Source organism: Scophthalmus maximus, chromosome 19, assembly GCF_022379125.1.
Source record: "Scophthalmus maximus strain ysfricsl-2021 chromosome 19, ASM2237912v1, whole genome shotgun sequence".
NCBI classification, from domain to species: Eukaryota; Metazoa; Chordata; class Actinopteri; order Pleuronectiformes; family Scophthalmidae; genus Scophthalmus; species Scophthalmus maximus.
The window spans coordinates 13,407,743-13,434,265 of record NC_061533.1 but is presented as its reverse complement, the minus strand read 5'-3'; the positions used below and the strand labels follow the sequence as shown (position 1 = coordinate 13,434,265).

At 41.5% G+C, this 26,523-nt stretch overlaps 3 protein-coding genes across 4 annotated transcripts; 2 read left to right on the top strand and 1 right to left on the bottom strand.

Moving 5' to 3' along the window:
* Positions 1–1,203: 1,203 nt before the first annotated feature.
* Positions 1,204–12,670, top strand: myo1ha (myosin IHa). The gene is made up of 33 exons (XM_047329114.1): positions 1,204–1,982; positions 2,076–2,167; positions 5,377–5,511; positions 5,618–5,733; positions 5,811–6,009; positions 6,097–6,177; positions 6,703–6,882; positions 6,982–7,080; positions 7,165–7,278; positions 7,362–7,433; positions 7,547–7,666; positions 7,754–7,821; positions 7,936–8,041; positions 8,132–8,212; positions 8,291–8,382; positions 8,671–8,765; positions 8,884–8,930; positions 9,198–9,278; positions 9,627–9,736; positions 9,777–9,944; positions 10,055–10,168; positions 10,255–10,331; positions 10,414–10,482; positions 10,589–10,673; positions 10,768–10,930; positions 11,019–11,102; positions 11,192–11,285; positions 11,364–11,419; positions 11,507–11,642; positions 11,729–11,799; positions 11,996–12,093; positions 12,191–12,290; positions 12,414–12,670. Exons 2-33 carry the CDS (start codon positions 2,162–2,164, stop codon positions 12,438–12,440), a joined length of 3,144 nt encoding a protein of 1,047 aa, XP_047185070.1. The 5' UTR covers positions 1,204–1,982; positions 2,076–2,161; the 3' UTR covers positions 12,441–12,670.
* Positions 12,671–12,913: 243 nt separating this feature from the next.
* On the bottom strand, positions 12,914–16,774 carry kctd10 (potassium channel tetramerization domain containing 10). 2 transcript variants are annotated; one of them, XM_035639167.1, is made up of 7 exons: positions 16,673–16,774; positions 15,649–15,862; positions 15,384–15,553; positions 14,751–14,837; positions 14,592–14,644; positions 14,282–14,477; positions 12,914–14,178 (listed from the first exon to the last, which is right to left on the bottom strand). In XM_035639167.1, the coding sequence occupies exons 1-7, from the start codon at positions 16,673–16,675 to the stop codon at positions 13,960–13,962; spliced, it is 942 nt and encodes a 313-aa protein (XP_035495060.1). In that variant the 5' UTR covers positions 16,676–16,774; the 3' UTR covers positions 12,914–13,959. The 2 variants fall into 2 exon arrangements, with proteins under 2 accessions (XP_035495060.1, XP_035495061.1); XM_035639168.1 differs by having other exon boundaries at positions 15,649–15,858; positions 16,673–16,760.
* A 400-nt stretch (positions 16,775–17,174) lies between these two features.
* Positions 17,175–26,503, top strand: ube3b (ubiquitin protein ligase E3B). Its single transcript, XM_035639162.2, has 27 exons — positions 17,175–17,571; positions 17,735–17,903; positions 18,056–18,173; positions 18,506–18,565; positions 18,657–18,761; positions 18,855–18,951; positions 19,056–19,141; positions 19,283–19,365; positions 19,512–19,617; positions 19,695–19,815; positions 19,909–20,086; positions 20,287–20,453; positions 20,551–20,718; positions 20,813–20,984; positions 21,082–21,200; positions 21,321–21,435; positions 21,551–21,650; positions 21,727–21,846; positions 21,931–22,107; positions 22,213–22,323; positions 22,417–22,554; positions 22,674–22,739; positions 22,830–22,888; positions 23,007–23,189; positions 23,869–23,980; positions 24,067–24,159; positions 24,240–26,503. The coding sequence occupies exons 2-27, from the start codon at positions 17,743–17,745 to the stop codon at positions 24,429–24,431; spliced, it is 3,207 nt and encodes a 1,068-aa protein (XP_035495055.1). The 5' UTR covers positions 17,175–17,571; positions 17,735–17,742; the 3' UTR covers positions 24,432–26,503.
* The last annotated feature ends 20 nt before the right edge of the window (positions 26,504–26,523 follow it).

Below are 26,523 nucleotides of genomic sequence, written 5' to 3'. Positions count from 1 at the left end.
CGGGTCCTAGCCTTCGTTACGCAGCTCTGAGAAATTAGAATAATGGACTATGAAAGAAGGAGAGATACAAAGAAAGGGACGGGGGAAGAAAGAAGGTCTTTGGGAAAAGAGGAATTAGATAGGAAGAGATGCAGAAATAAAGGGAGGGACACAGTGAAATGGAGACAAAATAAGGAGGAGAGAGGAGAGGGGGGGTCAGTAGTGGTGTGATGTGAGTGTTATCATCAGCTCTCATTCTCAGCATGGAATCTATAATGGGAAAATCAACCTCTCTGACTCCTGTGTAATTGGATTTGCTGGGTCTCGTGCTGAATCAGAGCCCAGTGGGTAGCACAAAGCTTGTTAAGATTGGACAAGCATTGCCGGGCCGCTGGGCTGGGGGAGAGGTGGGACGACAGCAGAGGTAACCTTGACAACTTTTCTGGAGTGGAGAGTGAATAATTCAAATATGTTGTGCACCTAAGTGGTCACCCGTTATAGCCAATTGACTGAAAGCTTTCCAAACATTAATCAATCCATAAATTGGGTGAAACCTGAGCTTTTCTCATATATAGGTCACCAGAGCAGAGAAAATGGACACCTGTTACCATGTGTGTGTGTGTGTGTGTGTGTGTGTGTGTGTATGTGTGTGTGTGTTTGTGTGTGTGTTTTCTAATGGTGGTTACCAGGTTACGCAGGTAAACACATTATTACTCCCACCCAGTATCTTACCACAAGGTGCAGCTACCTTCGGGCATTGGTCATTTTAGTATGAACTGAAGAAATGTGACTATTACTGCCTTAGAAAGTATTCACATGGAATTAGAATCTCTGCGTCAAATGTATGAGTGATAAAGCCATTCATGTCTTCTCGTTAGGAATTATGAATATCCTCAAAACAAAGTCCAGGCTCATTCATTTCAGCAAGTCTGCTGCCGAGTGAGTGATTTATTTGATAGCAGTGGTTTAAACATGTTCTAACACGAGTCTTTTATTTACAGCCCAAAGTGCTTCACGAAATGATAATCAGCAATAAAACAATTATGTAAAATTGAATTAATTAGTTTAATTTCGCTGTCAATTTCAGCCAAGCAAGCTTGTATTTTTATATCTATATATTACGTATATTTTGTGTTCATATACTTACATTTTTTTTAATGTTTTATAAAAATTTCCCTTTAGCACAACTAAGTTGATGTTGGAGGCCAGACTGACTTAATGGGGCATCTTGGTGGCCACTAGATTTAAGGTGATGACCACAATTCACAATGTTCCCAGTTCAGGTCAGGCCAAGGATCTCTTTGCCACGTGTTTCCCCATTTTTACCTCTAATCTCCATAACAGGAAATAAGGGGGGACAACACTCAAACGCCTGACGTTTAAATGCTATCAAAGACACTTCAATTAGAGATGCTGTTATCTGGTAATTGTTTTCACCCAAGCAAAAAATTCGGTAATTGCACTTGGGCACCAACCCAGTCGCATTTTACAGCAGCACAACGCATTGGCAGCTCTGAACAATGGCTCTCCCCTGACTGGCATTGTTATACTGAGTAATAAAGCAGTCGGTGATTAGTTGGTAATGTATCCATCCAATCAAAGATCAGTAACCAGACCCAGACTGTGAAAGCAGAAGGAAAGAGACTTGCAGCTTCTTTTCTCTCTTGGTAGTGATGTGATGGAGCTGAGAGGTTAAGATAAGGCGAGGCAGAGAAGAAGGAGAGAAGGAAAAAGGGGGATGGTTGGATTTGTGTGGTTTGGATCTTGTTTCTGTGTCGTTATGTTACACTCAGTAGATACCCAGGTAAGCACTGAATAAGATCTCTGTCTCTCCACCTCCCACCACATGAATGATTGAGCACTCGGCCCACAGTGGCCTGGGTCAGGATGCTGCGGAGGAGCACAAGTGCATGCAGGCCTGGACACAACATCACCATCATTGTGCCACCACAGCGTTCTGGATGAATGAGCCACTTGACAGAACAGAAAGAACAGTACATGTGGTATTTTTAAAAAAATCAGTTATGATCAATCAATGTGGATTACTGTCAATAATTCCGTGTTTACAGGCTCACTGATTGTCTCCATGCAAGCAGACAGGTGGACACGCTTTTTCTGGTCTAACTTCTCTGGATCCTCACTGAGATTCTGCACCTGGCAGCAGAATATCACCGCTTGGGAAATGCAGGTTTGAGTTTTCTTTTTTTGTGTTGTTGAAACGTGATGTATTCATCATTTGTTCCCTTTGCCGTCGAACAAACAGTTTTGTTGCATTTCAAAATGCTAAAATTCAGATGTCACACTGAAGGAGCCGTCGGAGAGAATCAGAGAGGGTAAAGCTTTAAAGTTTAGTGTGACTGTGGTCTGTAGGTGTTGGTCAGACCTTAAACCTTATTCCCCAAAGGCATCTTCATGCTGACTCTGTCTATAGGCTCAGTCCATGGGCTCAGATCACAGATCGCCTTGTTTTGTATAAACATTCTTACTCACTTGAGATCATCAATGGCATTATTGAGTAGGAAGCAAAAACCAGCAGCCAGTTAGCTTAGCTTAGCATAAAGACTTGAAACAGGGTGAAACAGCTAGCCTGGCTCTGTCCAAAGGATGCCAAATCTTCTCACCCGCACATCCACAAAAGCTCACGATGAAAAACTTTATTTTAAATTAGTTTGGTCCATGGAAAGTTTTCAAAGTGTAAATAATTATAATTTGCACATTTATGTGCTGGACTACTTCTGCGCTGGGAGCAGGGACTTCCTGGAGCCTTGGACTGGTTACCTGGCCACTGCTCCTGTTCTTACACATGGTTATATCCAAATGAAACCATCTCTATACAACATGTTTAGCTTCATATTCAGCGATGAAAGTGGTTTTACATCGACATTTCCCCAAAGTTTGAAATATTGCTTCAAGATGCTTCTGGGCAAACAGCAAAAAAAAAAATACTGACGTATGAAGACCTTTAAGAGTCAAGTCGGAGTTTTACCCACAAACTATATAACCAGGCAGAATCCCCTTTAAGAGGGAGATAAGCCTTTATGTCAGTTGCTGTGCCGTAGCTCCCTCCCTCCCTCCCTCCCTCCGTCCCTCCACTCCTCACACGGATGAGGTCACTCTCTCTCAGGCAACACTGACACTCTAGACCAAGATGAGGGACCATCTCTTAATTAAAATACAATTGGTTGTGCTCTGAGGTAGCGAGGCAATTCACCTGATCTGACAATGGCTCAGTGGATTCATTACATAACCATTCTTTCCACTGCGCATCACATTGGGTTGTCGATTGTTTGATTATAACTAGAATTGCAATCCCAGTCCACTCGGTTTGTATGGTGCAAAGCAACTAACAACACGTGCATGGGGGAAACTATTATTTCTATATTCAGGTTCCCTCTCTTCAACTTGTTGTCTTTCTGGACAAGAAAACCTGAACGCCGGTTCAGTGTTCAGCCTATAGCACATTGTCACTAGAAACATTTCTGCCTGCTGCCGACAGTTTTTCAAAAGAACTACCTGCAGGACACCAGAGGAAACCTGAATAGAAACCTTTAGAATTTGTCCCTGCACTGAATGAAAACCTAAAACTTTTTCACCATTATCGCCGCCGAATTCATTGTTCGTCCTCTTGACAGGGGCTTATCTGTTCATGTTATTACATGTAATACTGTATGGCAGACCCCAAGTCACGCTGTCCCAGCATATTGTCTGCTTGTGCTGCCCCGAGAGAAGTTTGTTCCCATGAAGAAAGGGGGTGTCACAGATACCCCACACCAGCACCACGACCATTACTTCGCCAGATTGATTCTGACGTCCAAAAGAGAGTTCCTTCAATGATATTGTTCACCTGTCTCATTGGCTTAAAGTGGGTGGGTGGTTGGAGGGGGGCTATGGGAAGGGGGTCGGGTAAGGGTTATTGGTGGGGACACCGGGTGAGGGGCATTGTTTTGCGGAGAGGGGTGAGCATTGGGGATGTGGGGCTGACAGGTGGAAAAAACTCTCATCTGACTAGCCTCCTCTATCCTTCCATGGGGCCCCGTGTGAGCAAAGTAATGAAGTCCAAATTACAGCACAGGATTGCTAAGAACAAGCCTCTATTGTTCGCCCTCAGGGCACACTAAATGAGTGTCACAGCAAGCAGCGGGGCACAGACCGTTACTGCACTATTTAGTCTGTCCCGTTGTCTCAAGATGGCCCCGTTTCAGAGGTTCTCAGATCAGACAAATGCTGCTCCCCTCCGCACCCCCCCCCCCTCCTCCGCCTTCACCCTTCCTCTGTACAGCCAGACCCTCCCCAACTCCTCACCCCAAAATAGGCCAAATCTCCTCCATTGTGTTTCGACTGCCTAGTGTGAAATTCACTGTGACGTTAAATGTTTTCTAATGAATAATTACTGAATGGATATGCAGGGGGAATATGTGTAATGGATTGTAGACTGCATTTTAAAGACGTCTTTTTTGTCTCTGCTCCGTGGTATTTACAGGACAAAAACACTTGGCCTTTCTCAGAAGAAATGAGGGCCATAGGCGGAGGATAGAGGCAGGGGAGGAGGGGGAACGGAGGGCTTTGTGTCAATTAGATCCAATGGATTATCTTTTTTAATGTTTTTACAGAGAGAGTTGAGAATCAAAGGACTTCTGCTTCCAAAGGAGGGAGAGAGAGAGAGAGAGAGAGAGAGAGAGAGGGAGAAAAAATACAAAACCAACAAAAGCTGTGAAAACCTTTGGTCTAAGTGTTGGTGCTGAGAATGCAAAACAGATTGGTGGAATTTTTCCCACTATGCTTTTTTAAAAGTGCCGCTGTTTTGGGCTCCCTGAGTCCATTTGCACAGTGTGTTATGTATGCGTCAGCTCTGGTGAACTATGGGCTGCCAGCCAAGGTCTGTGTGCGCTGTGTAGTGATCATTAGCTTCTGTCTGTTCGTCTGCACAATCACAGAGCTCTGCTTCAAAGACACATAGGACCTCTAGACCTCTTATTTAAATTGGACTAACAGGGACCATGTTTGTGCTTTTTCCTGGTGCTTTTTTCAGTGCCGTCCTCCCCCGTGGAGTCCTTTATTCAAACGTTCATTCATCCAAGCTGCGTTTGCCAAAATACACTTCAAACTGTGGATATCATTGTCATGTATGCATAAACAAGTGTGCTACACTTGTTTATGTTACTTTGGCAGAGTCTGCTTCCTCTCAATGTCTGGATCCCTCAACTGATGAATGAACGCATTCACAAAGTGATTATTCTAACAAACTAAAATTTAAAAACTATGAATAATTCAATGTGTGTTGATGTAAATGTGTTTTATATATAGAAATGTGCCAATTCTAGTGCTCCAGACGAGGAATTTTGACTTTGACTAAAATGTATTGCTGCTGCTCTGAGGTCGATACAACTTGTCGCACAGGGTCAGCTGGACATGGAGGGTGCCCTAACTGCCAGGGACCGGGTGGGGATCCAGGACTTTGTCCTCCTGGATGAAACCACAGAGGCAGCCTTCCTCAGCAACCTCAATAAACGCTTCAGCAAGGATCTTATATATGTGAGTTTGGGAAAAAAAACTAACTTTAGTCGAAACCCTGCCAGCAAATGTGTGTACATTTTCACAGTAAATATGATTCACAGTTTTAACTCTTGCTTTGTTTTAGACCTACATTGGCACTTTGTTGGTGTCTGTCAACCCCTATAAAGAGCTGGATGTGTACAACAACAAACAGATGGATCTCTACATGGGGGTCAACTTTTTTGAGCTTCCACCACACATGTAAGTTTAACTTTTGATGTAGTACAGTTCATCAAGGTTCATACGTGAAATGTTATAATTTCTCTGTATCGCTGCAGCTACGCCTTGGCAGACAATGCCTACCACACCATGCTAGCAGAGTTCAACAATCACTTCATCCTCATCTCTGGTGAGAGCGGAGCAGGGAAGACTGAGGCCTCCAAGAAGATTCTGCAGTATTATGCCGTCAGCTGTCCAAGCACCGCTCTGCTGAACACCGTGCGGGACAAAATGCTAATGTCCAACCCTGTCCTTGAGGTGTGGTTATTTCAATGTTACATCATTGTAATGACAAATCAAAAAGGCCATGCCAACATTCATTTATGGTTGTGTTGTTTTGCGCAGGCTTTCGGGAATGCCAAAACACTGAAAAATGACAACTCAAGTCGGTTTGGGAAGTATATGGACATTCAGTTTGACAGTGAGGTAAAGGTCAGGTGGCAAATTCACAGAAGTGTTTCCAAGAAATATATCAGTGAATCACAAATGAGAAAGAAGAAAATTTGGACATTTATGAGAGGAGCATATCTTCTCCTCTTCTTGAAAAAATAATAATCTAACCTCCACAGCTGCAACCCATTGTACTATCATCCAAAAATTTGGAGCATAAATACACAAATAATACTAGGGTGCATGAATTAACTTGTGGATGCTCATGTGAAATAAAAATGAGAATCTAAGTTTATCGAAACATTTTTGGTTTAAATATTCAGTTTAATTGTTAAATATGTGTAAAAATAAATTAGAAGACTAAAAATGACGTTAAGGATCAAGAAATTCTGAAATGTACATTATAAGTATTAGCTTTTCTTTCACAGGATTGAAAAAGAAGCTTTCAAGAGAACTCATTCTTTATCCTAGAAAACCATTTTCAATCTGGCCACTGTACCATAGGCTATGTTCTTTTTGCAAGATGTAGAGCTGCTGTCTTTAGGATCATGATGCCTCTAGGGGGAAGCTGTCGGAGGCCATATCCTGAACTACCTGCTGGAGAAGTCGAGGGTCGTGCATCAGAATCACGGGGAGAGAAACTTCCACATCTTCTACCAGCTAGTGCAGGGAGGGGAGGAGGACCTGCTTCACCAGCTGGGCCTGGAGAGAGACTGCCAGCATTACAACTATCTAACCCAGGTACGTATAACTCTGTGTGTGTGTGGCCATGTTTTAATGACCTAGATGACACAACAGAACATTCTGACATCACGTTACTGTGTTCACTCTCCCCGACAGGGGGAGTGTGCCATTGTGGCTTCCATTAACGACAAAGATGAATGGAAAACAGTCAAAAATGCACTGCAAGTTGTCAACATCGACGAGATTAACACAAATGTAAGTTGGATGCTGTTGCGCACTCCTGGCATGTAGTTTTACATCACATTAAAAAAAGTATTTACTTTAATTTATTCTGCACAGCACTTGTTTGGAATTGTTGCAAGCGTCCTCCATTTGGGGAATGTTCAGTTTGACTCTGACAGTAAAGGCCACGCCCTCATGAACAACAACCCAGAACTGCGCTGGGTCTCGAATGTAAGTATTATTCTTCAGATATGTAGCATCATCACAACAAGTCAAAGAAGAAACTCACAAAATGTTTTGTTTTTTTCTTGCAGCTACTAGGGGTTGACGCTCACACTCTCCAAGAGGGACTGACGTACAGGAAGATCGAGGCCCAAAAAGATCAGGTACCAGCATCTCAAAATGACCTTTTGTTTTAATCACGATAAGACTATGGTTTATATTCAAACCTACCATGTTGTGTTTGGAATACCAACTATGATTTTGTCTCTTCGGAAAGGTCCTCAGCCCGTTCACAATCGATCACGCCATTTACGCCCGAGATGCCCTGGCTAAAGCCATGTATGGACAGACCTTCACCTGGCTGGTCAACAGGATCAATGAGTCCATGGAGAACAAGGTGAGAAGAAGAGCATGTGAAATTGAACACAGCAAAAGATAATTTGGTAATAACTTACTTATCTCGCATATGTTTTTTTTCTGCCAGGACTCTTCAAGAAAGACTGTAATAGGCCTTCTGGACATATATGGGTTTGAGGTGTTCTATGTTAACAGGTATGCTCTCATTTTGTCCGTTGATTAATATTGTGATAAGAACTGTTTGTTTTTTATTATTCTTTCAGAAATGTTTTAACAGTTCTGAATATTTGTGCTTACTTTTCCCCTCAGTTTTGAGCAGTTCTGTATAAACTATTGCAATGAGAAGCTGCAGCAGCTTTTTATCCAGTTGACACTCAAGTCTGAGCAGGAGGAATATGAGGCAGAGGATATCGAGGTAATCCTGACGACAGGAAACTCGGGACGAATTAAATGTGTGTTTACATTGAGTTTTCATTCATAAACTGTTTCATCCACTTTTCCTCAGTGGGAGCCCGTACAATTCTTCAATAATAAGATCATCTGTGACCTGGTTGAGGAGAAACACAGAGGAATCATATCAATACTGGTGTGTACTTGAAATAAACCGTCACTGTAAAATATTCCCATGTAAAACTATGGCAGTTGTTAAATAAATATGCTGCAGGACGAGGAGTGTCTGAGGCCAGGAGATGCCACAGATCTCACCTTCTTGGAGAGACTGGAAGACAAGATGGGAAATCACCCTCACTTTGTCACGTGAGTCAACTTAACAATCTATAAGAAATTCACAAGTGAGAACATTTTTAAAAAACACATTTTTTTTAGAGATACAAACTCAAAACAGTTTGGCATTGGAATACATTTCATCACAATCCCTTCCACATTTGATAATCAAGCAGCGGTTTTAATTAAATGAAACTGTGAGAGTATCACTGCTCTGCTCACTGTGTGACTGGTGAGTGAGCCAACAGAGAGCCGATGGAGACAGAGGATTAGGATTCACCTCTCACTCTACCAGCTCTGTCTCTCTCCACCTCTCTGCAGGCACAAACTGGCTGACAAAATGACACGTAAGACTCTGGAGAGGGGAGATTTCCGTCTCTTGCATTATGCCGGGGAGGTCACCTACTGTGTTGTGGGTAAAAGGAATCACAATCTCAGGCCCTCAAACATCTAAATCTCTGTTGTTGTTTTTTTCACCAAACTGCCCTATGTATTAATGTGGGTTTTTTCTTTTTTTTCGTTGCGACATTCTAGGTTTCCTGGACAAAAATAATGATCTGTTATACAGAAACATAAAAGATGTGAGTCTCCAATTTTGTACTTTATATTATGTGAGAGTATTTGCTGGAGAGGAGACTTAGTTCCTTTAAGAATAACCACTGCAAATAAAACAAGAGGAAAATGGTAAATTTGTGTGTTAATATGTATTTGTGTATGTATTTGTGTACGTGTGTGTGTGTGTGTGTGTGTGTGTGTGTGTGTGTGTGTGTGTGTGTGTGTGTGTGTGTGTGTGTGTGTGTGTGTTTGTGTGTGTGTGTGTGTGTGCGCGTGATCCCTCCTTCTCATAGCTGATGTGTCAGTCTAAAAATGCCATAGTCAGAGAGTGTTTCTCCACCATGGATCCAGACAACAGGCGAAGACCAGAAACAGTGAGTCCCAACTGTATAAGCAATACCTTGCCATAGCTCAGGGTTACATGCCATATAAACCTCAGAATTTTTTTGTTTTGCACATTGAAAGCATCCAAAATATTTATTGCATTGAAGAAAAGGCCACAGCCCGTGAAGGAGATCTGCGATACACGCATTTATAGAAAAAGGATGTGTGCAATGTAGAGATTATGAATGAGAAGAACCGTATTTTCGAGCGGCCTGTATTATCTAAAGTAACCACTGAGACAGGGACAGGTCAATGGCAGTCGGACTGTGTCATCAATAAGCCATATGGATCTGACAGATGAACTGTTGGGGATTATGACTCTCATGTCATGTCTGTAGGTGGCGACCCAGTTCAAGAGCAGCCTGCTGAAGCTGACAGAGATCCTCATGGCCAAAGAGGCCTGGTACATCCGCTGTCTCAAATCGAATGAGTCCAAGCAGCCAGGCACGTACATAAATTGATGGCACGCACAGCGATTTCCTTACCAGGATGAAGTTATTTGAATTTGATCCCTGTCTTGCTCACATTTTACTCACAGGTCAATTTGACGAGGCACTAATCAGACACCAGGTGAAGTACCTGGGCCTGATGGAGCACCTCCGAGTCAGGCGAGCTGGTTTTGCTTACAGACGCAAATATGAAGACTTCTTGAAGAGGTATGGAGGAGCACAGAGCTCGGGCTTCATGCTCGGTTTCTGAAATCATAAAGTCTTGTTGAGCTGAATAATTCCCTTCTGCTCCATTTAAAGCGTGCTCACTCTCACAGATATAAACCGCTGTGCCCGGCCACCTGGCCTCACTGGAGAGGAGTGCCCGCTGACGGAGTGGAAGTGCTGATTCAGCATCTGGGCTACTTGCCAAATGAATACAAAATGGGACGGTGAGGACAGCGCTTCCTAAATTCAACAGGGCACATGCACTTTAGACCAGGAGTAACCCCAAAAACTGTTTTCCCTATTGTTATAGCACAAAAATATTCATCCGTCATCCGAGGACACTCTATGCCACAGAGGACGCTTATGAAAGATGTAAACACGAACTGGGTGAGTGCGAATGAGCGATGGAAATCGTTCAATCATCACGATCACCTGCACAATGATTCAACTTTGTGCTCTGAATTGGCAGCAACAAGACTCCAGGCCAAATACAAAGGATACAAAGCAAAAGGAGAATTCAGAAAACAAAAAGAAGCGGGTGAGTGTCACTACACATGATCCAGACAAGGATGTGGCATTCTGCTTTGTCATGTAAGTCAAAAAGAATTACACGCCCTCGATTATGTTTTATTTTTCATCATCAGCCACCAAGATTGAAACTTGTTGGAGAGGAGTGCAGGCTAGGAAGGAGAGAGAGAAGAGAGCCTGGGCTGTTAAAGTCATCAAGCAGTAAGAAAGAAGAGGGATTTTGTACAATATCATTACACAGCTCCTCTCAAAGAGAGTGTCACATGTTCATTTAATATCCAATAACCTGTTTCAGATTCATCAAGGGTTACATGACCAGAGGACAAGCAAAAATCACGGATAACTCGGAGTACCTGGCATTTGTGAGACAAAATTACTTGAACCGGCTGAAGGACAATCTGCCAAAGACCGTTTTGGATAAAACCACGTGGCTATCTCCACCATCGGTTCTCACTGAGGTACAACCATAATCAACTTCACTGCAAAATAGATTAAAAACAACCTAATGTTTTATTTGGATTTGGTGCCTGTTTTTTTGCTCTCCAGGCATCAGAGATCCTGCGTAAGCTCCACTACCGTCTTATGGTACGAAAGTATGTGAGAGGAATATCAACGCAGAGAAAAGCACAGGTAACTCACATAATAAAACATGTTGTATGAGACCGGATCGTCATGTGGTCTTTTTGTACCGATCAATTTTTCTCGCTCCATCCCCTCAGCTTCAAATGAAGCTTATTACAAGCTCCCTTTTCAAGGGCAAAAAGGACAGTTATCCACAGAGTGTCGCTCAACCTTTTGTAGACAGCAGAATCAGTAGGTATCAGATATCCTGAATGCACGATACCACTTTATTTTAAGCAATCTTTTAATATCATCATTTAATATCTCCAGGTGAACAAGACATAAACCCGAGGGCTCTCCAGATGATTCGCAATGAGCACATCAAGGTAATAAAATGTCGTCATACACCCAGTGGGAAATACACTATATCACATCAAACACAGCTCACTGTGTTTTGTCCTGTGTCTCTATAGTACGGTGTCCCGGTAGTAAAGTATAACAGGAATGGATTCAAGCCAAGGCCCCGACAGCTCATCCTCACCCAGGCAGCGGCCTATGTGATAGACGAGGCCAAGATCAAACAAAGAGTGCTGTACGCCTTCCTCAAAGGTCAGATCAATATGAAGATATACACTTTTTATTTGCCACCGGGGGTGTTTTCATGTTCTATTCAATATGTGGTTGACTCACTGCAGGTATCTCGGTCAGCAATTTGACCGATGGCATGGTTGTATTCCACATAACGTGTGAGGACCCTAAACAGAAGGTACGTGGAAGTGTAATATACAGCAGAGTATTTATATTCTAAATGTAACTTATCTAATCTGCATGGTACAAATCAAATCTTTATAAATGATTTTGATTTTGAAGTCCACAGAGAATTGCAAGTGGAAGTTTCTTAAAAATGGCATTTTATATTTAAGGTCCTGTTCTCTGATTTTATTTTACTCTGCGTGTTTCAGGGGGATCTGGTAATGCAGTGTGACCACTTGTTTGAGTTTCTGACCAAGCTTGGTGTCATTGCCAACAAACAAAATGTGATCAAAGTGGTCCAGGGCAGGTGAGTTAGTATCCACAGTAAATTAGACAGAAATCAAGATGAGATTCAATTTGATTTATTAATCTAAACACTTGAACGTGTTTGCATTGATTCGTAGTATCAAGATTGAAATCCAGGCAGGGAAAGAGAGTGCAGTGGACTTCGGCACAGGGCAGGAGCCCATGGTGTACAAGGCCAAGAACGGACACCTCATGGTGGTGAGTTGAGTACTGTGATGATGGAGAATTTAAGTACTTGTGTGCTATTTGCAGCTTTGATCTGAATTCAAGCAGCTCGTGGGGAGATACCACTTTGAAATTTTAACGCTTTTCCCCCCACAGGTTGCCACTCGGGCTCGCACGCGGTGACGCGTGGGGGTGAGGAGGAGAAACACAAGAAGCCTCTGCATATTTCATCGGGAGACCCCTGAAGGGAAGATCAACCTGTCCACGCCCGGGCAGAAAGAGCGGCACTTTAAAAAAACGCTGTAGAGCTTGTGGGTTGGACAATAACATTTCACAAAAACCAGCACATTCATAAAGAGTAGTCATCGGTTAAATGTTACTTTTCCACTAAAACATATTAAATTGTAATGAAAGATCAAAGTTTCCGCATCATTCTGTATTGAAGCAAGTGTTTGTCTCTGACGCTTTTAGAACTACAGTTTGAAACAAGAGGCCGACACTGGAGAGTAAATCTACACAACACAAAACCATTAACTAAACACTCAATGTTACTCATAAACAGCTTAAAATTAAATTTTAATTCTGAACAATTAAGTCACAATATATAATTTTGTGTTCTTTAATAATGATCAAATAGAATGAAAAACAGAACAAAATCTATTATACAAATTTATTTGTGATAAAGTAGTTATAAATATAAAACGTACATATATGGTCACTTCTGTGCAACAGACCTACAAGTACTGAGATGTTAGACATATTTCAACTTAAACCTATCGTGTGCAAACAGTACATTCTATGATGAATGCAGCGATGAAGGACAGGTCTAATTTCTCTCCCTGTTAAAAGCTTGTAGACAGGTCTCTCTTCCTGCCAGGGAGATCTCTGGTTACAGTCGTTCACTGCAACCTCAGCGTCCATCATTCAATCAACCCAGTACATGTAACACCTCAGGTCACAGCTCACGTTTCCACCGCTGAAAACAATCATGATTCAGGGGAGTGAGAGGGAAATGCATAATGTCAAAAGTAAATGTGGCAGAAGCACTACAGTAAAATGTTGCATCAACCTGTAATATCTTACACGTATCAAAAATTAATACAATTTTAAAAGGTTTAATTGTTAGTATCTGCAGGCTAGAAAATAGCCTTGATAGTCTTGAGTAAAACAGTGCCACCATGTGGCCCTATTGTGTTCAACATCTGGTTCATCCACTGAAAACCTTACAGCGGACCCGACAGGGCCACAATCAAAAATTGTATACATTATTTTTTTGCTTTTTATATGATATAATCATTGTTCTGCTAGATGTAATCTAGTTAAGATCTCAATTGATAAATGTATACTGACAATATCATTTTTGTTTTCATCACAGGTAAAATTGTGGGTCACCTGCAGAGCTGAATGCAAACATACATGTCTATGAGCTTCTGCACATTAGCAGAAAACAGTGATAGTAGTAATCATTACTAACAAACACAACAGCCTGTCGGACCACACAACAAAGATGACAAGTGGACACAGACTCACTTCACCACTACACACTTTTGCATGACTCTGCTCAAAGCAGTCTCCTGGAGAAAGCTGGCAAAATATAGAGTGGAAGTGAGAGAGAGAGAGGCGCTGGGTGTTGTAAGGCACAAGCGTGGTGCAAAGACTGTCCCGGGTCAGGGACACAGGCTGACGGGTCAAAGGTGGAGGGTCACTGGTGGTGGTGTGTGCGGTCATCGGGTCGTTTGATATGAATCCTACGAACTCGTTCAATTCGTTCTCGCTCCTCATCCTCATCCAGGTGATTAGATCGTCCTGCAGCACCTCCAGTGGCCTCCAGCAGGGCATTGTCTGGACCCCTCCCATCATGGGACTCATACAGGAGGATGTTGAGGGTCTCCTCGTAGATGCGTGCCTCTGGGAACTCAACCTAGGAGAGTAGTAGAGTAACATACAGTATGCTTACAAAAGTGCAACCAACTCTCCAGAGTGGGCATATTAAAGTATATACTACTACTAAGATATATGCCTACCTTTGTCTGCTTCTTTTCTGTAGCATAAACAATGGAGGTGCAGCAAACTTCAGCAATCTTGCGCCCCTGGCCATAAAATGACCAACAACAGATCTCATCCCCTATTACATCTTTGATAAAGAGGACCCGTCCGTTGAACCGCAGTGACAGCTTGTCAAACAGCTCAATATTTTTCAGCATGTTGTCATCGGAATTGCTGGGGGGGTGGGGAGTTACAGGGCGGTCAATTATTAAGACAACTTGCAGGATTTCACCACATAGTGTTCCTTCTGACATTAGAGATCCTAGATATGATTTGAAGAGTACACACCTGGTATATGAATATTTGTTGTTGCTTCTGTTATACAGAAGTTTGACAGTGGGCTGTGAAGGAAAAGAAGGGTACATTATCAAAAAAAATCTAAACGAAAACTTTCTTGATATTGAAGACAAGAAATTCAACACATTGCGTAGAAAAAATATAATATACCTTATTGGCTGTTGCAATAAGCTTCTGCTCTTCCTTAGATGATGTCATCAGAGGGACTTTACAAAGGGGTTCATACGTTTCTTTGTTCTAGGAGGAAAAAAAATCTCTATTAAAAGGTTCCACCTGCAAAACTGTAACATATAGTATATAATCAGAAGAAGGAGGCCACCTAGTGGAACAAAGAAGATGAAGGATATGCAAGCCCCACCAACTGTCACCAATTAATGCCAAAACTTGTTATACATAGACTTGTTTAAAATGATTTTTTCACATTTTTATATATGTATCACATTTTTTCATCTGTATATTGGTACATTTGATGTTCTTATCCACTAATCAATGTTTAACATTCAAAATTAATACAATTTTGTTTTCATTTTTTAAAACAACAACAACAACAACAAAAATATCCATAGGATGTAGTATAATTATTTATTTATTTATAATAATTTAATTAAAATGTCATTAAAATTAATTTTTTGATGTAATACAAATAGAAAAAGGAAATGGAAAAAAAGGAAAACTGGCAATGGTTGTAAAGGGTTTGATCAAGAAAAATTCTTATGACATGGTGATAAATGAATTATTAATATATATCCCTGTCTAACTGACAACCCTCTGTAGTGATGATACCTGCAGGGCAGCTGTACACTCGTCAGCCAAGCCTTGGACAAGGTAGTATTTGGCCTCAGCAAGCAGTTCCTCAGTTTCGCGCCTGCTGTCTGGGAGTGGCACTGCCCCATCTCTAAGATAGTTGAGAATTGTTCCAAAATGTTTCCCACATCGATCGATCAAGATCCAGCCTAGAAATGTGAAACGGTGAAACATTACTTCGTAACGGAAAACCAACCATGAAGGGATGGCATAAACCCCAGACATAATGACACCAACCGCTCACCTTCGCTGTCTGTGAGAACCTCCATCCTGCCACTGAACATGGCTTTGAGCATTGTGTCCTGTTTGGTTAGTGTCTGCATTGTAGTGTAGTACAGCGCCCCACCCACGTTTAATTTCACATATTTGGAGCTGGGGCTGGAGCCCTTGAAGGATGTAGTCCGGGTTGTAGCTGCCGGCATTGCCGAGCTCACCACGCTCTCTCCTGACATCTCTTCCTGGGACAGAAAAAGATAAAGGATGAACTGACACCTGGATCAGAGCTGCTATCTCACCGGACTGGCTTGGTTTAATGTCAACATAGATACAAATCTAATAACATGAACCTGTCTCTCAGTATCTGGTGACTCCCCTAACCAGTCTGTGAACCTCAGTTATAGTTACTAAATATCTCACATTTAAAAAAAAATGCCAAAAACATAGAATTTCAATATTTTAAAGGATGTGTCCATGTTCACTGTGCTGAAAGAATATGTAGATCAATTCATTGTTAAAGAATAGACGAGTCGAGTGTAGAACGAACACACTGGGTTACTCGTATATATCATTAACAAGACCTTGCGGTCTCTACAACTAAATGACTGACTAATGACTGATAACAAAATAAACGTATGTAAAACAATAAACAGGGAATTTTAATTTCAATTCTTTGAGTACAGGAGACCTTTCGGCATTATTTTTGTTCAGCCTGTCATGATAAATCTACGAACTACAAATAGGCCATTCAAAAAACACTGCTACGCTTTTGCTATGAGGTTGCTTTCCTTTAACAAAACACTTAAAATGAGCGATATTATCTGTTCAAACTACAAATCTGAGCCGACTCTCGGTAGACAGGAGTAATTTGATTGTAGCTATTACGGCTAATTAGCGAGCTAACGAGTTAGCATTAATCAAACTTGCCTACATTATTACAAATGTGGCAAAAGTTACATATATTATGCCACCAACAAATCAAATCAACTTTCTCCGCATATCGTCGGTAGCGTTTGAACCCAGCTTTCTGATAAAAACGTCAGTATATTTACCATAGAACCCGTAGCCGACTTCGTAAATCTAACCCGCTAACGTCAGTCAGCTAACACCCCACTTCCTTCCGGTCAGACGCTGCGCACTTAAGAAAATGACGTCACATTTCCTGTGCATAGTTTAAAGGGACATTTCACATATTTTCATTAACGGTTACAGAGAGTTAAACGGTGTTCAATGTGAGGTAAAACGAGACACAAGTAACAGTGCATCGCTTCACTCCAGTACACCTTCTGCCCAGTTCTTTTAACTAAGCCTTTAAAAAATAGCTTGAATTATTTTTAGCCTTAGCCTGCACATTTCCGCTGCCGAATGAGTAACAGCGATAACAGTCCCTCTAAAAAAATACTCACCTTTTATGTTTAATCCAACACCTGAACTGTAAAGTTGCTGTTGTAACGATCCAAACAATATTTTGGTATTTATCAGACTGTTTACAATGATAAATAGTCAAATTTAACGATTGATACATGAAACAAGCAGTACCCGGAATCATTTAGTGCGACACACGGGATTAATGGCTGCATACAACGTACGGATCTCCTCTCATTGTTTACATTTCGAAACGATACGTTCCTTCTGTTTTCGAGGCTGTCATTGATACAGGGTTAAACATAAACCAACAACGAAGATAAATATCGCTAAATTAGTGTGAAAAAATTTCCGCCCAAGAAGTATCGAGTCGACAAGCGGCGAATTACAACTAGCTCTGTGTGCTAACTCGCCCCGCTCAGTCTTTACTCTATCGCCCGTTGCTCCAGAGATGGCAAGTTAGTCTCCACGTTTCAGTTGGCATTCATCCCCCGCCCGGATCTCAAGGACAACCTGATGGCTGAGGAGGTATAGTGCCAGGGGAGCCTGAAGGCCACACCACATCTTTACGAGAGGAATATCGCAGGTAAGTTCACTGTAATGTTCCATCAAGGCAACGTGAAGAGCTGCCGATGCTCGGGTGCTGTTTTATATCAAATCCACAGTTTTCAATAAGACGCCGTCAACATTTCATCAACACAATCACTTTACAGCTTTAAGGGTCAAAAGTTTCAATTCTTATTTTCTAGGGTGCACAATGTTTAGTGTGCCTCAAATCTCCAAGTCCGAGTTCCTGGACAAAGCCAGGCAGGCCAGGGAGGAGAGGAAGGGGATGAAGGACAAGGAGAGATCAGCCACACTCATCCAGGCTCTGGTCAGGAGATTTCTCTGTCGTTGCAGACTCCAGAAGCAAATAAGGTAGTGTCCTTTCTTCCCCTGTTGCAGTTTCATACATTTGTTTTGTTCATCATGAGTGAATTGATAATGAATAATAATCATGTGGAAATTGACCCTATATTATGTTTCCACGATTGTTGACTCGAAACATTTTGTTTTCCTTGTCTCACCAGGAAAGAGGTTGATGACCATTTTCAAGCCTCTGAAACTGGGACGTCAAAAAGAAATGCACTTTCAATTTTCAAAATTGCTCGGAAATTACTTTTCATCTATTGCAAAGAGGATAAGATGGTGAGTTACCTGCTATGGTTATTTGGTTCGCATGTTAATAACAATGATTTGGGAACAACGAGTTAATTCACTTTTATAATAATAATTTTAAAAATCCTGTTAATCTTTATATTTTGTGGAGACTCAGACAGGCATGTGTTGTACATATTGTTGTTGTATAGATAGGTACTTTATTGATCCCAAGCTGTATATACGAGACCTATCAAACCATATTTAGCTGTACAACTACAATGACAATAAAGCCTCTTATGTCTTATGCATGTTTTAGATTCTTGCTTTGGGCTGTTTGACTTCAATCTTTACTTAAAATCTTTACTTTTTACATCACACAGAGGTTTGAAAAGCTTTGTCGTGCGATTCTTGCCAGCATGGAGGTTGAAAATGAACCTAAGGTGAGTGTCTGTTTACATTTTTCCCTCCACATTTTAACGCTTCTTATGTGTAATGTTTGTCTCAGTGACTATTTTCACATTTGGCTTTCAGGTCTGGTATGTGTCCTTGGCTCTATCCAAAGACCTCACCATTCCCTGGATCAAGCAGATTAAAGATGTGCTGTGGACCTGCTGTCAGCTACTGAAAAATTTAAAGGTTAATCTGGATTTCATACTGAAAAAAAAAAAGTGTTTTGCTAGTCATCATATTCACGGTACATGATGTCGCTCTGTGTTTTGTTATTTGCAGCCTGACATTCTTCAGGACAATAAATTGGTGACGCTGTACCTCACCATGCTGGTGACCTTCACGGACACTTCCACCTGGCGGATAGTCCGAGGGAAGGGTAGGTCTTGCGTCAAGATGAGTTTGTTGCTATGAAAATATCTTTGTTATTGCAGGACATGGTTTCGGCGAAGAAAACATAACATTTTCCCCTCGTTATTTCAGGAGAAGCACTCAGACCTGCTTTGATGAGGATCTGTGAAAATATCATGGGCCATCTCAATCAAAAGGGATTCTATTCAACACTGCAGGTTCAGTTTTACAGCTCATACTTTTTCTTTTTTATCAGGAAATTCAAAGAAGGAACATGATATTTCTTTTTACCTCTTGATTTCAGCTGTCATTTTATTAATATTGCATATTGTATGTCTTTTTTAACTTTTCTTGTTTAGATATTGTTGACCAATGGCTTGGCTCGTTCTAAACCTTCTCTGTCCAAGGGCACTCTAACAGCTATCTTCACTTTATCATTAAGGTGAGCTGAGAGTTGGTGATTCAAAAATGAATTGTAAATGCTGTTCCTTTAATTGATATATTCCAAATTTAATGCATAAAGCACAGGAGACATGTTATATCTATTCAATGCAGGCTTTCCTTTTAACTACATTTAATTTTTTTTAGGCCAGTCATTGCTGCTCACTTCTCAGATAACCTGCTAAGATCGTTCCTCATCCACATCATGTCAGTTCCAGCAGTCGTAACCCACCTCAATGTGCTCACTCCAGAGGTAAAAGCCCCCTCAACTATTACATGTATAATCATTTTACCATTTGAAAGGAGATTCTGATATTTGCTTCTCAACAGTGTATGGTGTCCATCCAGACACATGGCCTCCTGCGGAAGTTCATATTGTTTCTAAGTCGAGAAGAACAGTGTTCAGACATCTGTGTGTGTCTCGAGGGGAGCCACACACTCTGCTTACTTGGTATAGTAGTTTGGATAAATATGTACATGCACTTTCATTGATGCCATCTGTGGATCACGAATTTCAAAACTGCATCTTTCTCATGTTTGGCAGGCAACCTGATTCAATTGGGTTACCTTACTGAGAAAGTCCTTGAAGAGGAGGCCGGACACTTTGTGAAGGACCTGACTGACATGCTGTCCTACTGCCAGAGATATGTATCCCAAAAGAAGTCCAACCTTACCCACTGGCACCCTGTCCTCGGCTGGTTCTCACAAACCGTAGACTACGGGTTGGTAAAAGAGATACTGTTTATAAAATTCTCCAGAAAATAATACGCTGGGGCCCCTTTGAACACTTCAAGGCATGGATCACAAAGATGGCTTGAAATACCTATTTGTGCTGCCTCACTTTTACTTTTTTTAAAAGAATAATGCCAAATATACCTGACTTTGTCTCCCCTCTAACTCTTCTGTCTTTCATTCTCCGTAGTCTAAATGAGTCAATGCCGTTGGTGACTAAACAGCTTCAGTACCTGTGGGGTGTCTCAATCATTCGAACGCTCTTCAGCGACGTCCTCTCGAAAAAGCTAGAGAGTCAGGAGCCCACCCCCCCACCTCCGCAGCCTAGTACATCACAAAACAATCTACCAGTCAAAAGTGAGTTATAAACCCAAACCAAAGATTTTCTCTTGAATAAAATATGTTTCTTGAGGGTTCTTTGCATCTCTTGTGTGTTTCTGCTGTGTGTTGACAGACCTCTTCAAGCGAGCATTTCAGAAGTCTGCCTCTGTGAGAAACATCCTGAAACCAGTAGGAGGGAAGCGGGTCGACTCGGCTGAAGTTCAGAAGGTGTGCAGCATCTGTGTGCTTTACCAGACCGCTCTGTCTACGCTGACACAAATACGTCTCCAGATACTCACAGGTCAGTATCAGAAGCTTCATCTTTTTGAATAATCGAAACTCCCGGGAAAGATCATCATGGAGTTTGTCACTGCATTTTATCTGTTCTTCTGCAGGTCTTACACATCTTGATGACCTTTTGCCCAAACTATGGGCCTTCATCTGTGAGCTCGGTCCTCAGGGAGGCCTCAAACTCTTCATGGAGTGTCTGAACAATGACAACGAAGAGTCCAAGCAGCTTCTGTCTATGCTTATGCTGTTCTGTGACTGCTCACGCCACCTCATCACGTAATTTCACAGATTGTTTTACTTTTTTCTACTGTGTTGTGCATAACATGCCCCATTGAGCTGCAGCATTCAGTGAAATACTGTAAACATATTACAGAATTCTGGATGACATTGAAGTCTACGAAGAACAAACGTCTTTCAAGATAGAGGAACTCATCACCATCTCTTCATTTTTGAACACATTTGTGTTCAAGATGGTATGGGATGGCATCTTAGGTGAGTGTGAGACTTCACTGAATCCAAAACTTATGACACTTAATTTCACAAAATTAAAAGGTCTATATATATAATTTTTTTTTTGTTGTTTTTACTGAAATGCTGTTTTGTTTTTAATAGAAAATGCTAAGGGAGAGAAACTGGAGTTGTTCCACAGTGTTCATGGCTGGCTGATGGTGCTTTATGAACGAGACTGCAGGCGAAAGTTCACACCTGATGACCACTGGCTCCGCAAGTAAATACGAACGCTGAACCACTGAATAGCTGTTCATATCTCATCAGCCATCTGTTTCAGGAAAGGCTGCTTGTGATCAATGCTCACCTTTACATCTTTGTGGTGTTGCGTTCAGGGACCTGAAGCCCAGCTTGTTGTTTCAAGAGCTGGAAAAAGGAAAAAAAAGAGCCCAGCTTTTACTGCAATACATCCCACATGTCATTCCACATAAAAACGTGAGTAAGCAGTATCCTTGAATTTAAGGGTCATTTTTATTTTCAGTTGTGTAATTGCTTTCCCTCTGCATTTTAGAGGGTGCTGCTGTTCCGGAACATTGTAACAAAGGAGAAAGAAAGTTTAGGATTGGTAGAAACGAGCTCCGCTTCACCACATGTCACCCACATTACCATTCGTCGCTCGCGGATGTTGGAGGTAACAAATTCAGATCAATTTTGATAACAAAGTTCTTTGCTGAAACAATCATGCCAAAACGATATTTGACCTCCTCCTTCTTAGGATGGGTATGACCAGCTCCGTCGGCTACCAGCGAATTCTATAAAAGGCGTCATTCGTGTGAAGTTTGTTAATGACCTGGGAGTGGACGAGGCCGGTATTGACCAGGATGGTGTCTTCAAAGAGTTCCTCGAGGAGATCATTAAGAAAGTGTTCAATCCTGCTCTCAACCTCTTCAAGGTAAGTCATGAAAATGGTGTGTTGTTGTATTTAGACCACCACACATCTGCTGCAGACTTTGATTACAGTACTGTTTCATATGACTTGATGTTTATTATTTTGTAGACTACAAGTGGAAATGAAAGGCTGTATCCTTCGCCCACATCTTATATCCATGAGAACCATTTACAGCTGTTTGAGTTTGTGGGGAAGATGCTCGGTAAAGCTGTCTACGAGGTACAGCTCATCAATTTCCTATTTCCTGTTGTTCTCCCTCTGAACATGGTGTTTTTTTTACCGATTATAACTTTATTACCTCTGTGCATTCAGGGCATTGTTGTGGATGTCCCGTTCGCATCCTTCTTCCTCAGTCAAGTCTTGGGTCACCATCACAGCACTTTCTACAGCTCCATTGACGAGCTTCCTTCACTTGACTCTGAGTTTTACAAGAACCTCACTTCCATCAAGGTTAGAAAAAACAAACAAACATTTTGTTTTTAGTTCCAGTTTTATCTCAAGCCCACATTGTTTCTATTGTCTAGTTTGGTTTTTGATATCAAGCGGACATTTGATATCTTATTTTTCAGCGCTATGATGGAGATGTGGGGGATTTGGGACTGTCGTTATCCTATGATGAGGACGTCATGGGGCAGGTGAGGATCGAAAACATGGAAGATATGATATACTGTAGTTGAATGAATAAATCCATAGGTGGTGATGTTACTTTTTTTGTGCCCTTACAGCTTGTCTGTCATGAGTTGATACCTGGGGGGAAAACAATGCCAGTCACCAATGAAAACAAGTATGTAAATTCAGATTTGTTTGAAATAAAGAATAGGATACTGACCCATGTAAAGCTTAAAACGTTGACCTTTTTTTTACACATCTAATTCGGACCTTAACTCTACCATCTCCTGCAGGATCAGCTACATCCACCTCATGGCTCACTTCCGGATGCACACACAGATTAAAGAGCAAACTGCAGGTTTCATCCGGGGCTTCCGCAGCATCATCAACCCCGAGTGGCTTCACATGTTTTCCACGCCCGAGGTTCAGCGCCTTGTCTCTGGAGACAACGCTGAGATTGATCTAGATGACCTCAAGTACGTACTTTTTCATCTTTGTCTTCTTTCATCATGTCTCTTAAGCTGCTGTCCAACATGAACTGCGAATCTTTTCCTGAAAATTGGGCCCGGACATTTGCCTTCGTCACATACAGTATGACAAAGGCAGTATGAGAGTCAGAGGCGTTCACACCAAAAGGAACATTTCTGTGGCGTCTGTGTAGAGCATGCAGGGCATTATGATTATTCTTCTGCAGACAGCAGTGTTTTATTTACTGTCATCAACATGCCCACTCATTCGCTGTAAATCTTTTCCTGCTGTTTCTCACATGGGACATTTCCTGGAAACTTTACAAGGGAGCTGGCAGAATAAATTCTGGGGCAAGGTCCGGAGCAACATTTGCAAATATTTGCAATCTCAGAGACAGCCCGTCCTGAAAATTTCTGGAGAATATACAGTCTTCAGAGCATGTCTGAAAGCAGCCTAATAGGGGTGGTATCATGTAATTGATCTAATCCCACACTGCACCTACACACCATAAGACTAATACTGATAATAATTAAAGTGTCTTTGGTAAATGCACCTCAAATACAGCAACATGTTTCAATTTCTTCAGTTGTGTTCTCAAACCAAATAGGGGTATCTATTCTTTTTTTCTTTCTGTTTATAGACAGAGTTATAAAAAGCTCATCACTGTTGTTTTCTTCTCTTTCCCAGGAAACACACAGTCTACTACGGAGGATTTCATAGCAGCCATCGTGTCATTATCTGGCTGTGGGACATCCTGTCCAGTGACTTTACTGCTGAAGAGAGGGCTATGTTCCTTAAAGTTTGTGGTCCTTTGTCACAGCTTTTAATCTAAAACAAAAGGTGGTTGTACTACAGTCTCTTATTCTTTTTCATGTGTCTTTACAGTTTGTTACCAGCTGTTCCAGGCCACCTCTTCTAGGGTTTGCCTACCTCAAACCACCCTTCTCCATCCGTTGTGTGGAAGTTTCAGATGATCAGGTGATACAAGCTGTTGGGTTTGTATTGTAGATGGCATCGATGTGCTACGTTTGTACTAACGGAGCATTTCCTGTGTCCAGGACACTGGTGACACCCTTGGCAGTGTTCTGAGGGGCTTTTTCACTATTCGCAAGAAGGAACCTGGTGGTCGACTTCCCACTTCTTCAACGTGCTTCAACCTGCTCAAGCTGCCCAACTACAGCAAGAAGAGCATCCTGCGAGACAAGCTGCGCTATGCCATCAGTATGAACACAGGCTTTGAGCTGTCCTAACTTAGGTTGCAATCGGGACAATCTGCACAGGAGGCTTGTATTAAACCAAGTAAGAGGCTCTGCTTACCTGGATTGGAGCCTGTCACATTAAAGGGACATAACCTACACAAAGGGGAATCATGAAGGACCCACCGTGTTTCCTTTTGTCTCTCTCAAACTGGATGAGCTCAGCTCTACTCCTGCTCTCTCCCTCAAATCAAAGGAGATGACGCAACACAATCCAATTTTGAGCATCCCCCTCTGCCACTCCAAAAATTCAATTTGTTGTGTGTTAAACGTGATGAAATCCGGATATACAGTGGCTAGATCTCTGTTTCTCAGGCTTAACAGAATCATTCTCGGATCTAACACTCCCATTTTAAGTGAACTGGAAAGCAATACAGATGCAATGCAAGCCATTAAACACATGGTTGGCTCCCTTGAGTGAAACCAAGCGATGTATTGTTAATATACTTACATGTCTGGACTCCATTATCCAAGCAACTTTTAGCTGATATAGGATGAGTCTTAAAATGTTTTCTGTAACCTAATGCATCTTTTGTCAATGGAAGACAAATCAATGTCGTGTGTTCAACCTCCACGAAGGAGGAGTGGCTCTCCACAGTAATCCTGTGTTGATTACATTATGTACCCTTTCCAAGAAAATCTCTGCCATTCCATTTCTCCGCATCTAAAGACACTGCAGTCAACTGAGAGAAATGTTCTCCTTATGAAATGTTCTCTGTGGAGCGAACATCTGCCTCAGTTGTGGTGAATCAGCAAAGGATCCTTTGACACGGGAAAGAAAAAAAAAATCTGATCACCTGCTGCTGTTTGATTTCAAGAAAGAGGTTCTGGAACTGGAAATGTTTTGCGACTGTTCGTCTCTGGCCAGCTGTGCAGAGGCAGCTGTTAAATGTCACCTGTCTTCTTCTCTTAACCCCCCCCCCCCCAAAGAAAAAAGAAAAAAAGAGAAGAGTTAAGTCATACTCTTTGTATGTAAAATGAAGATTCGTCACTACACCTTTCAATGCTGAGTGCCTCATGAATTGCCACCCCCCCTCGCCGTCATTGTCTTGACTGTTTTCCAGCTGTAACCAATAACCACGTATATTGGAAACAAGCCATAGAAAAGGGGGCTATGTACATGGACTTATTCTCTGCTCCTATTGACACAACGCAGCAACCCAACCACTGTACTACCACTACTACTACAACAACAACATCAACCGAGGAGGGTTTTATATGATGCCCTCCTATCTCTGTGGACTTTGTAAGCCATGCTGAAAGGAATTTTGAGGTATAAAAACCTCTCAACATGATGTCATGGGCTGATTCATCAACCAAATGTGACTGCTTGATTTGATGTTCCCTTTAGATGGAAATCTTGCGCACATTTCTGTTGTTTGTAGTTGTAGGGAAAAGGGACAAGAGGGTGAATGTTACCTTTATAAGCCTAAATATCACTTAACACAGGGTTCAATTCCTTCATAAAGCTAAGGAGAGAGTTTTTAGTAATTTAACTGGAAGACGACGGCAACTTCCAGACAAAACGTTTAAAGAAAATATCACAATGTTCCCAAGATCTTAATTATGCAAATAACGTTTTCTGTCATGAATGAACATAAATATTTCTGTCAATAATTAACTCAAGCTAAAGAACATTCAACAAGTTTAACTAATATTAGGGCCACTAACAAAAGAATGTTATAAAAAATATTAAAATTACAATGCAACCATTACCTATAAAAATAGTGGTTGAATTGGATTTTCTTACAGTCTGCTATTGAGATATACTAGCTATTCTCAGTCAAGAGAAACTCCTAATTTTAATCTGTTCCAGCAAATAAGTGGAAACAGAGAATGGGTTTACAGCACACACACAGAACTGAGTGTGTGTTGGTGCGCAGGACAGATGGAAGATACCTCACAAGCTTGTGTGTCATGTCCGATGAGGTCACTCATCTGTTTTAAATGATGTCAAGAGTAGGCTGTGCTTGAAATGTACCAGTGTGGACTGCTGAAGCAGATTTTGGTTATCCAACACTTTTAGTAAAAAAATTAATAAATAAATAAATGATCTTGAAAATGTTCACATCCTTCCTGTGAAAGT

Excerpts from the sequence above, each read along its gene's own strand:
- kctd10 (XM_035639167.1), bottom strand. Across the intron at positions 14,838-15,383 it reads AGTGTACAGCTGCCCTGCAG|AACAAAGAAACGTATGAACC; the intron begins GTATCATCACTA and ends TTTTCCTCCTAG. Across the intron at positions 14,478-14,591 it reads AACAAATATTCATATACCAG|CAATTCCGATGACAACATGC; the intron begins GTGTGTACTCTT and ends CCACCCCCCCAG.
- myo1ha (XM_047329114.1), top strand. Across the intron at positions 7,081-7,164 it reads TCGACGAGATTAACACAAAT|CACTTGTTTGGAATTGTTGC; the intron begins GTAAGTTGGATG and ends TATTCTGCACAG. Across the intron at positions 9,945-10,054 it reads TATGAAGACTTCTTGAAGAG|ATATAAACCGCTGTGCCCGG; the intron begins GTATGGAGGAGC and ends TCACTCTCACAG.
- ube3b (XM_035639162.2), top strand. The coding sequence starts at position 17,743 with ATGTTTAGTGTGCCTCAAATCTCCAAGTCCGAGTTCCTGGACAAAGCC. Across the intron at positions 19,816-19,908 it reads CCACACACTCTGCTTACTTG|GCAACCTGATTCAATTGGGT; the intron begins GTATAGTAGTTT and ends CATGTTTGGCAG. Across the intron at positions 20,454-20,550 it reads AAACAATCTACCAGTCAAAA|ACCTCTTCAAGCGAGCATTT; the intron begins GTGAGTTATAAA and ends GTGTGTTGACAG.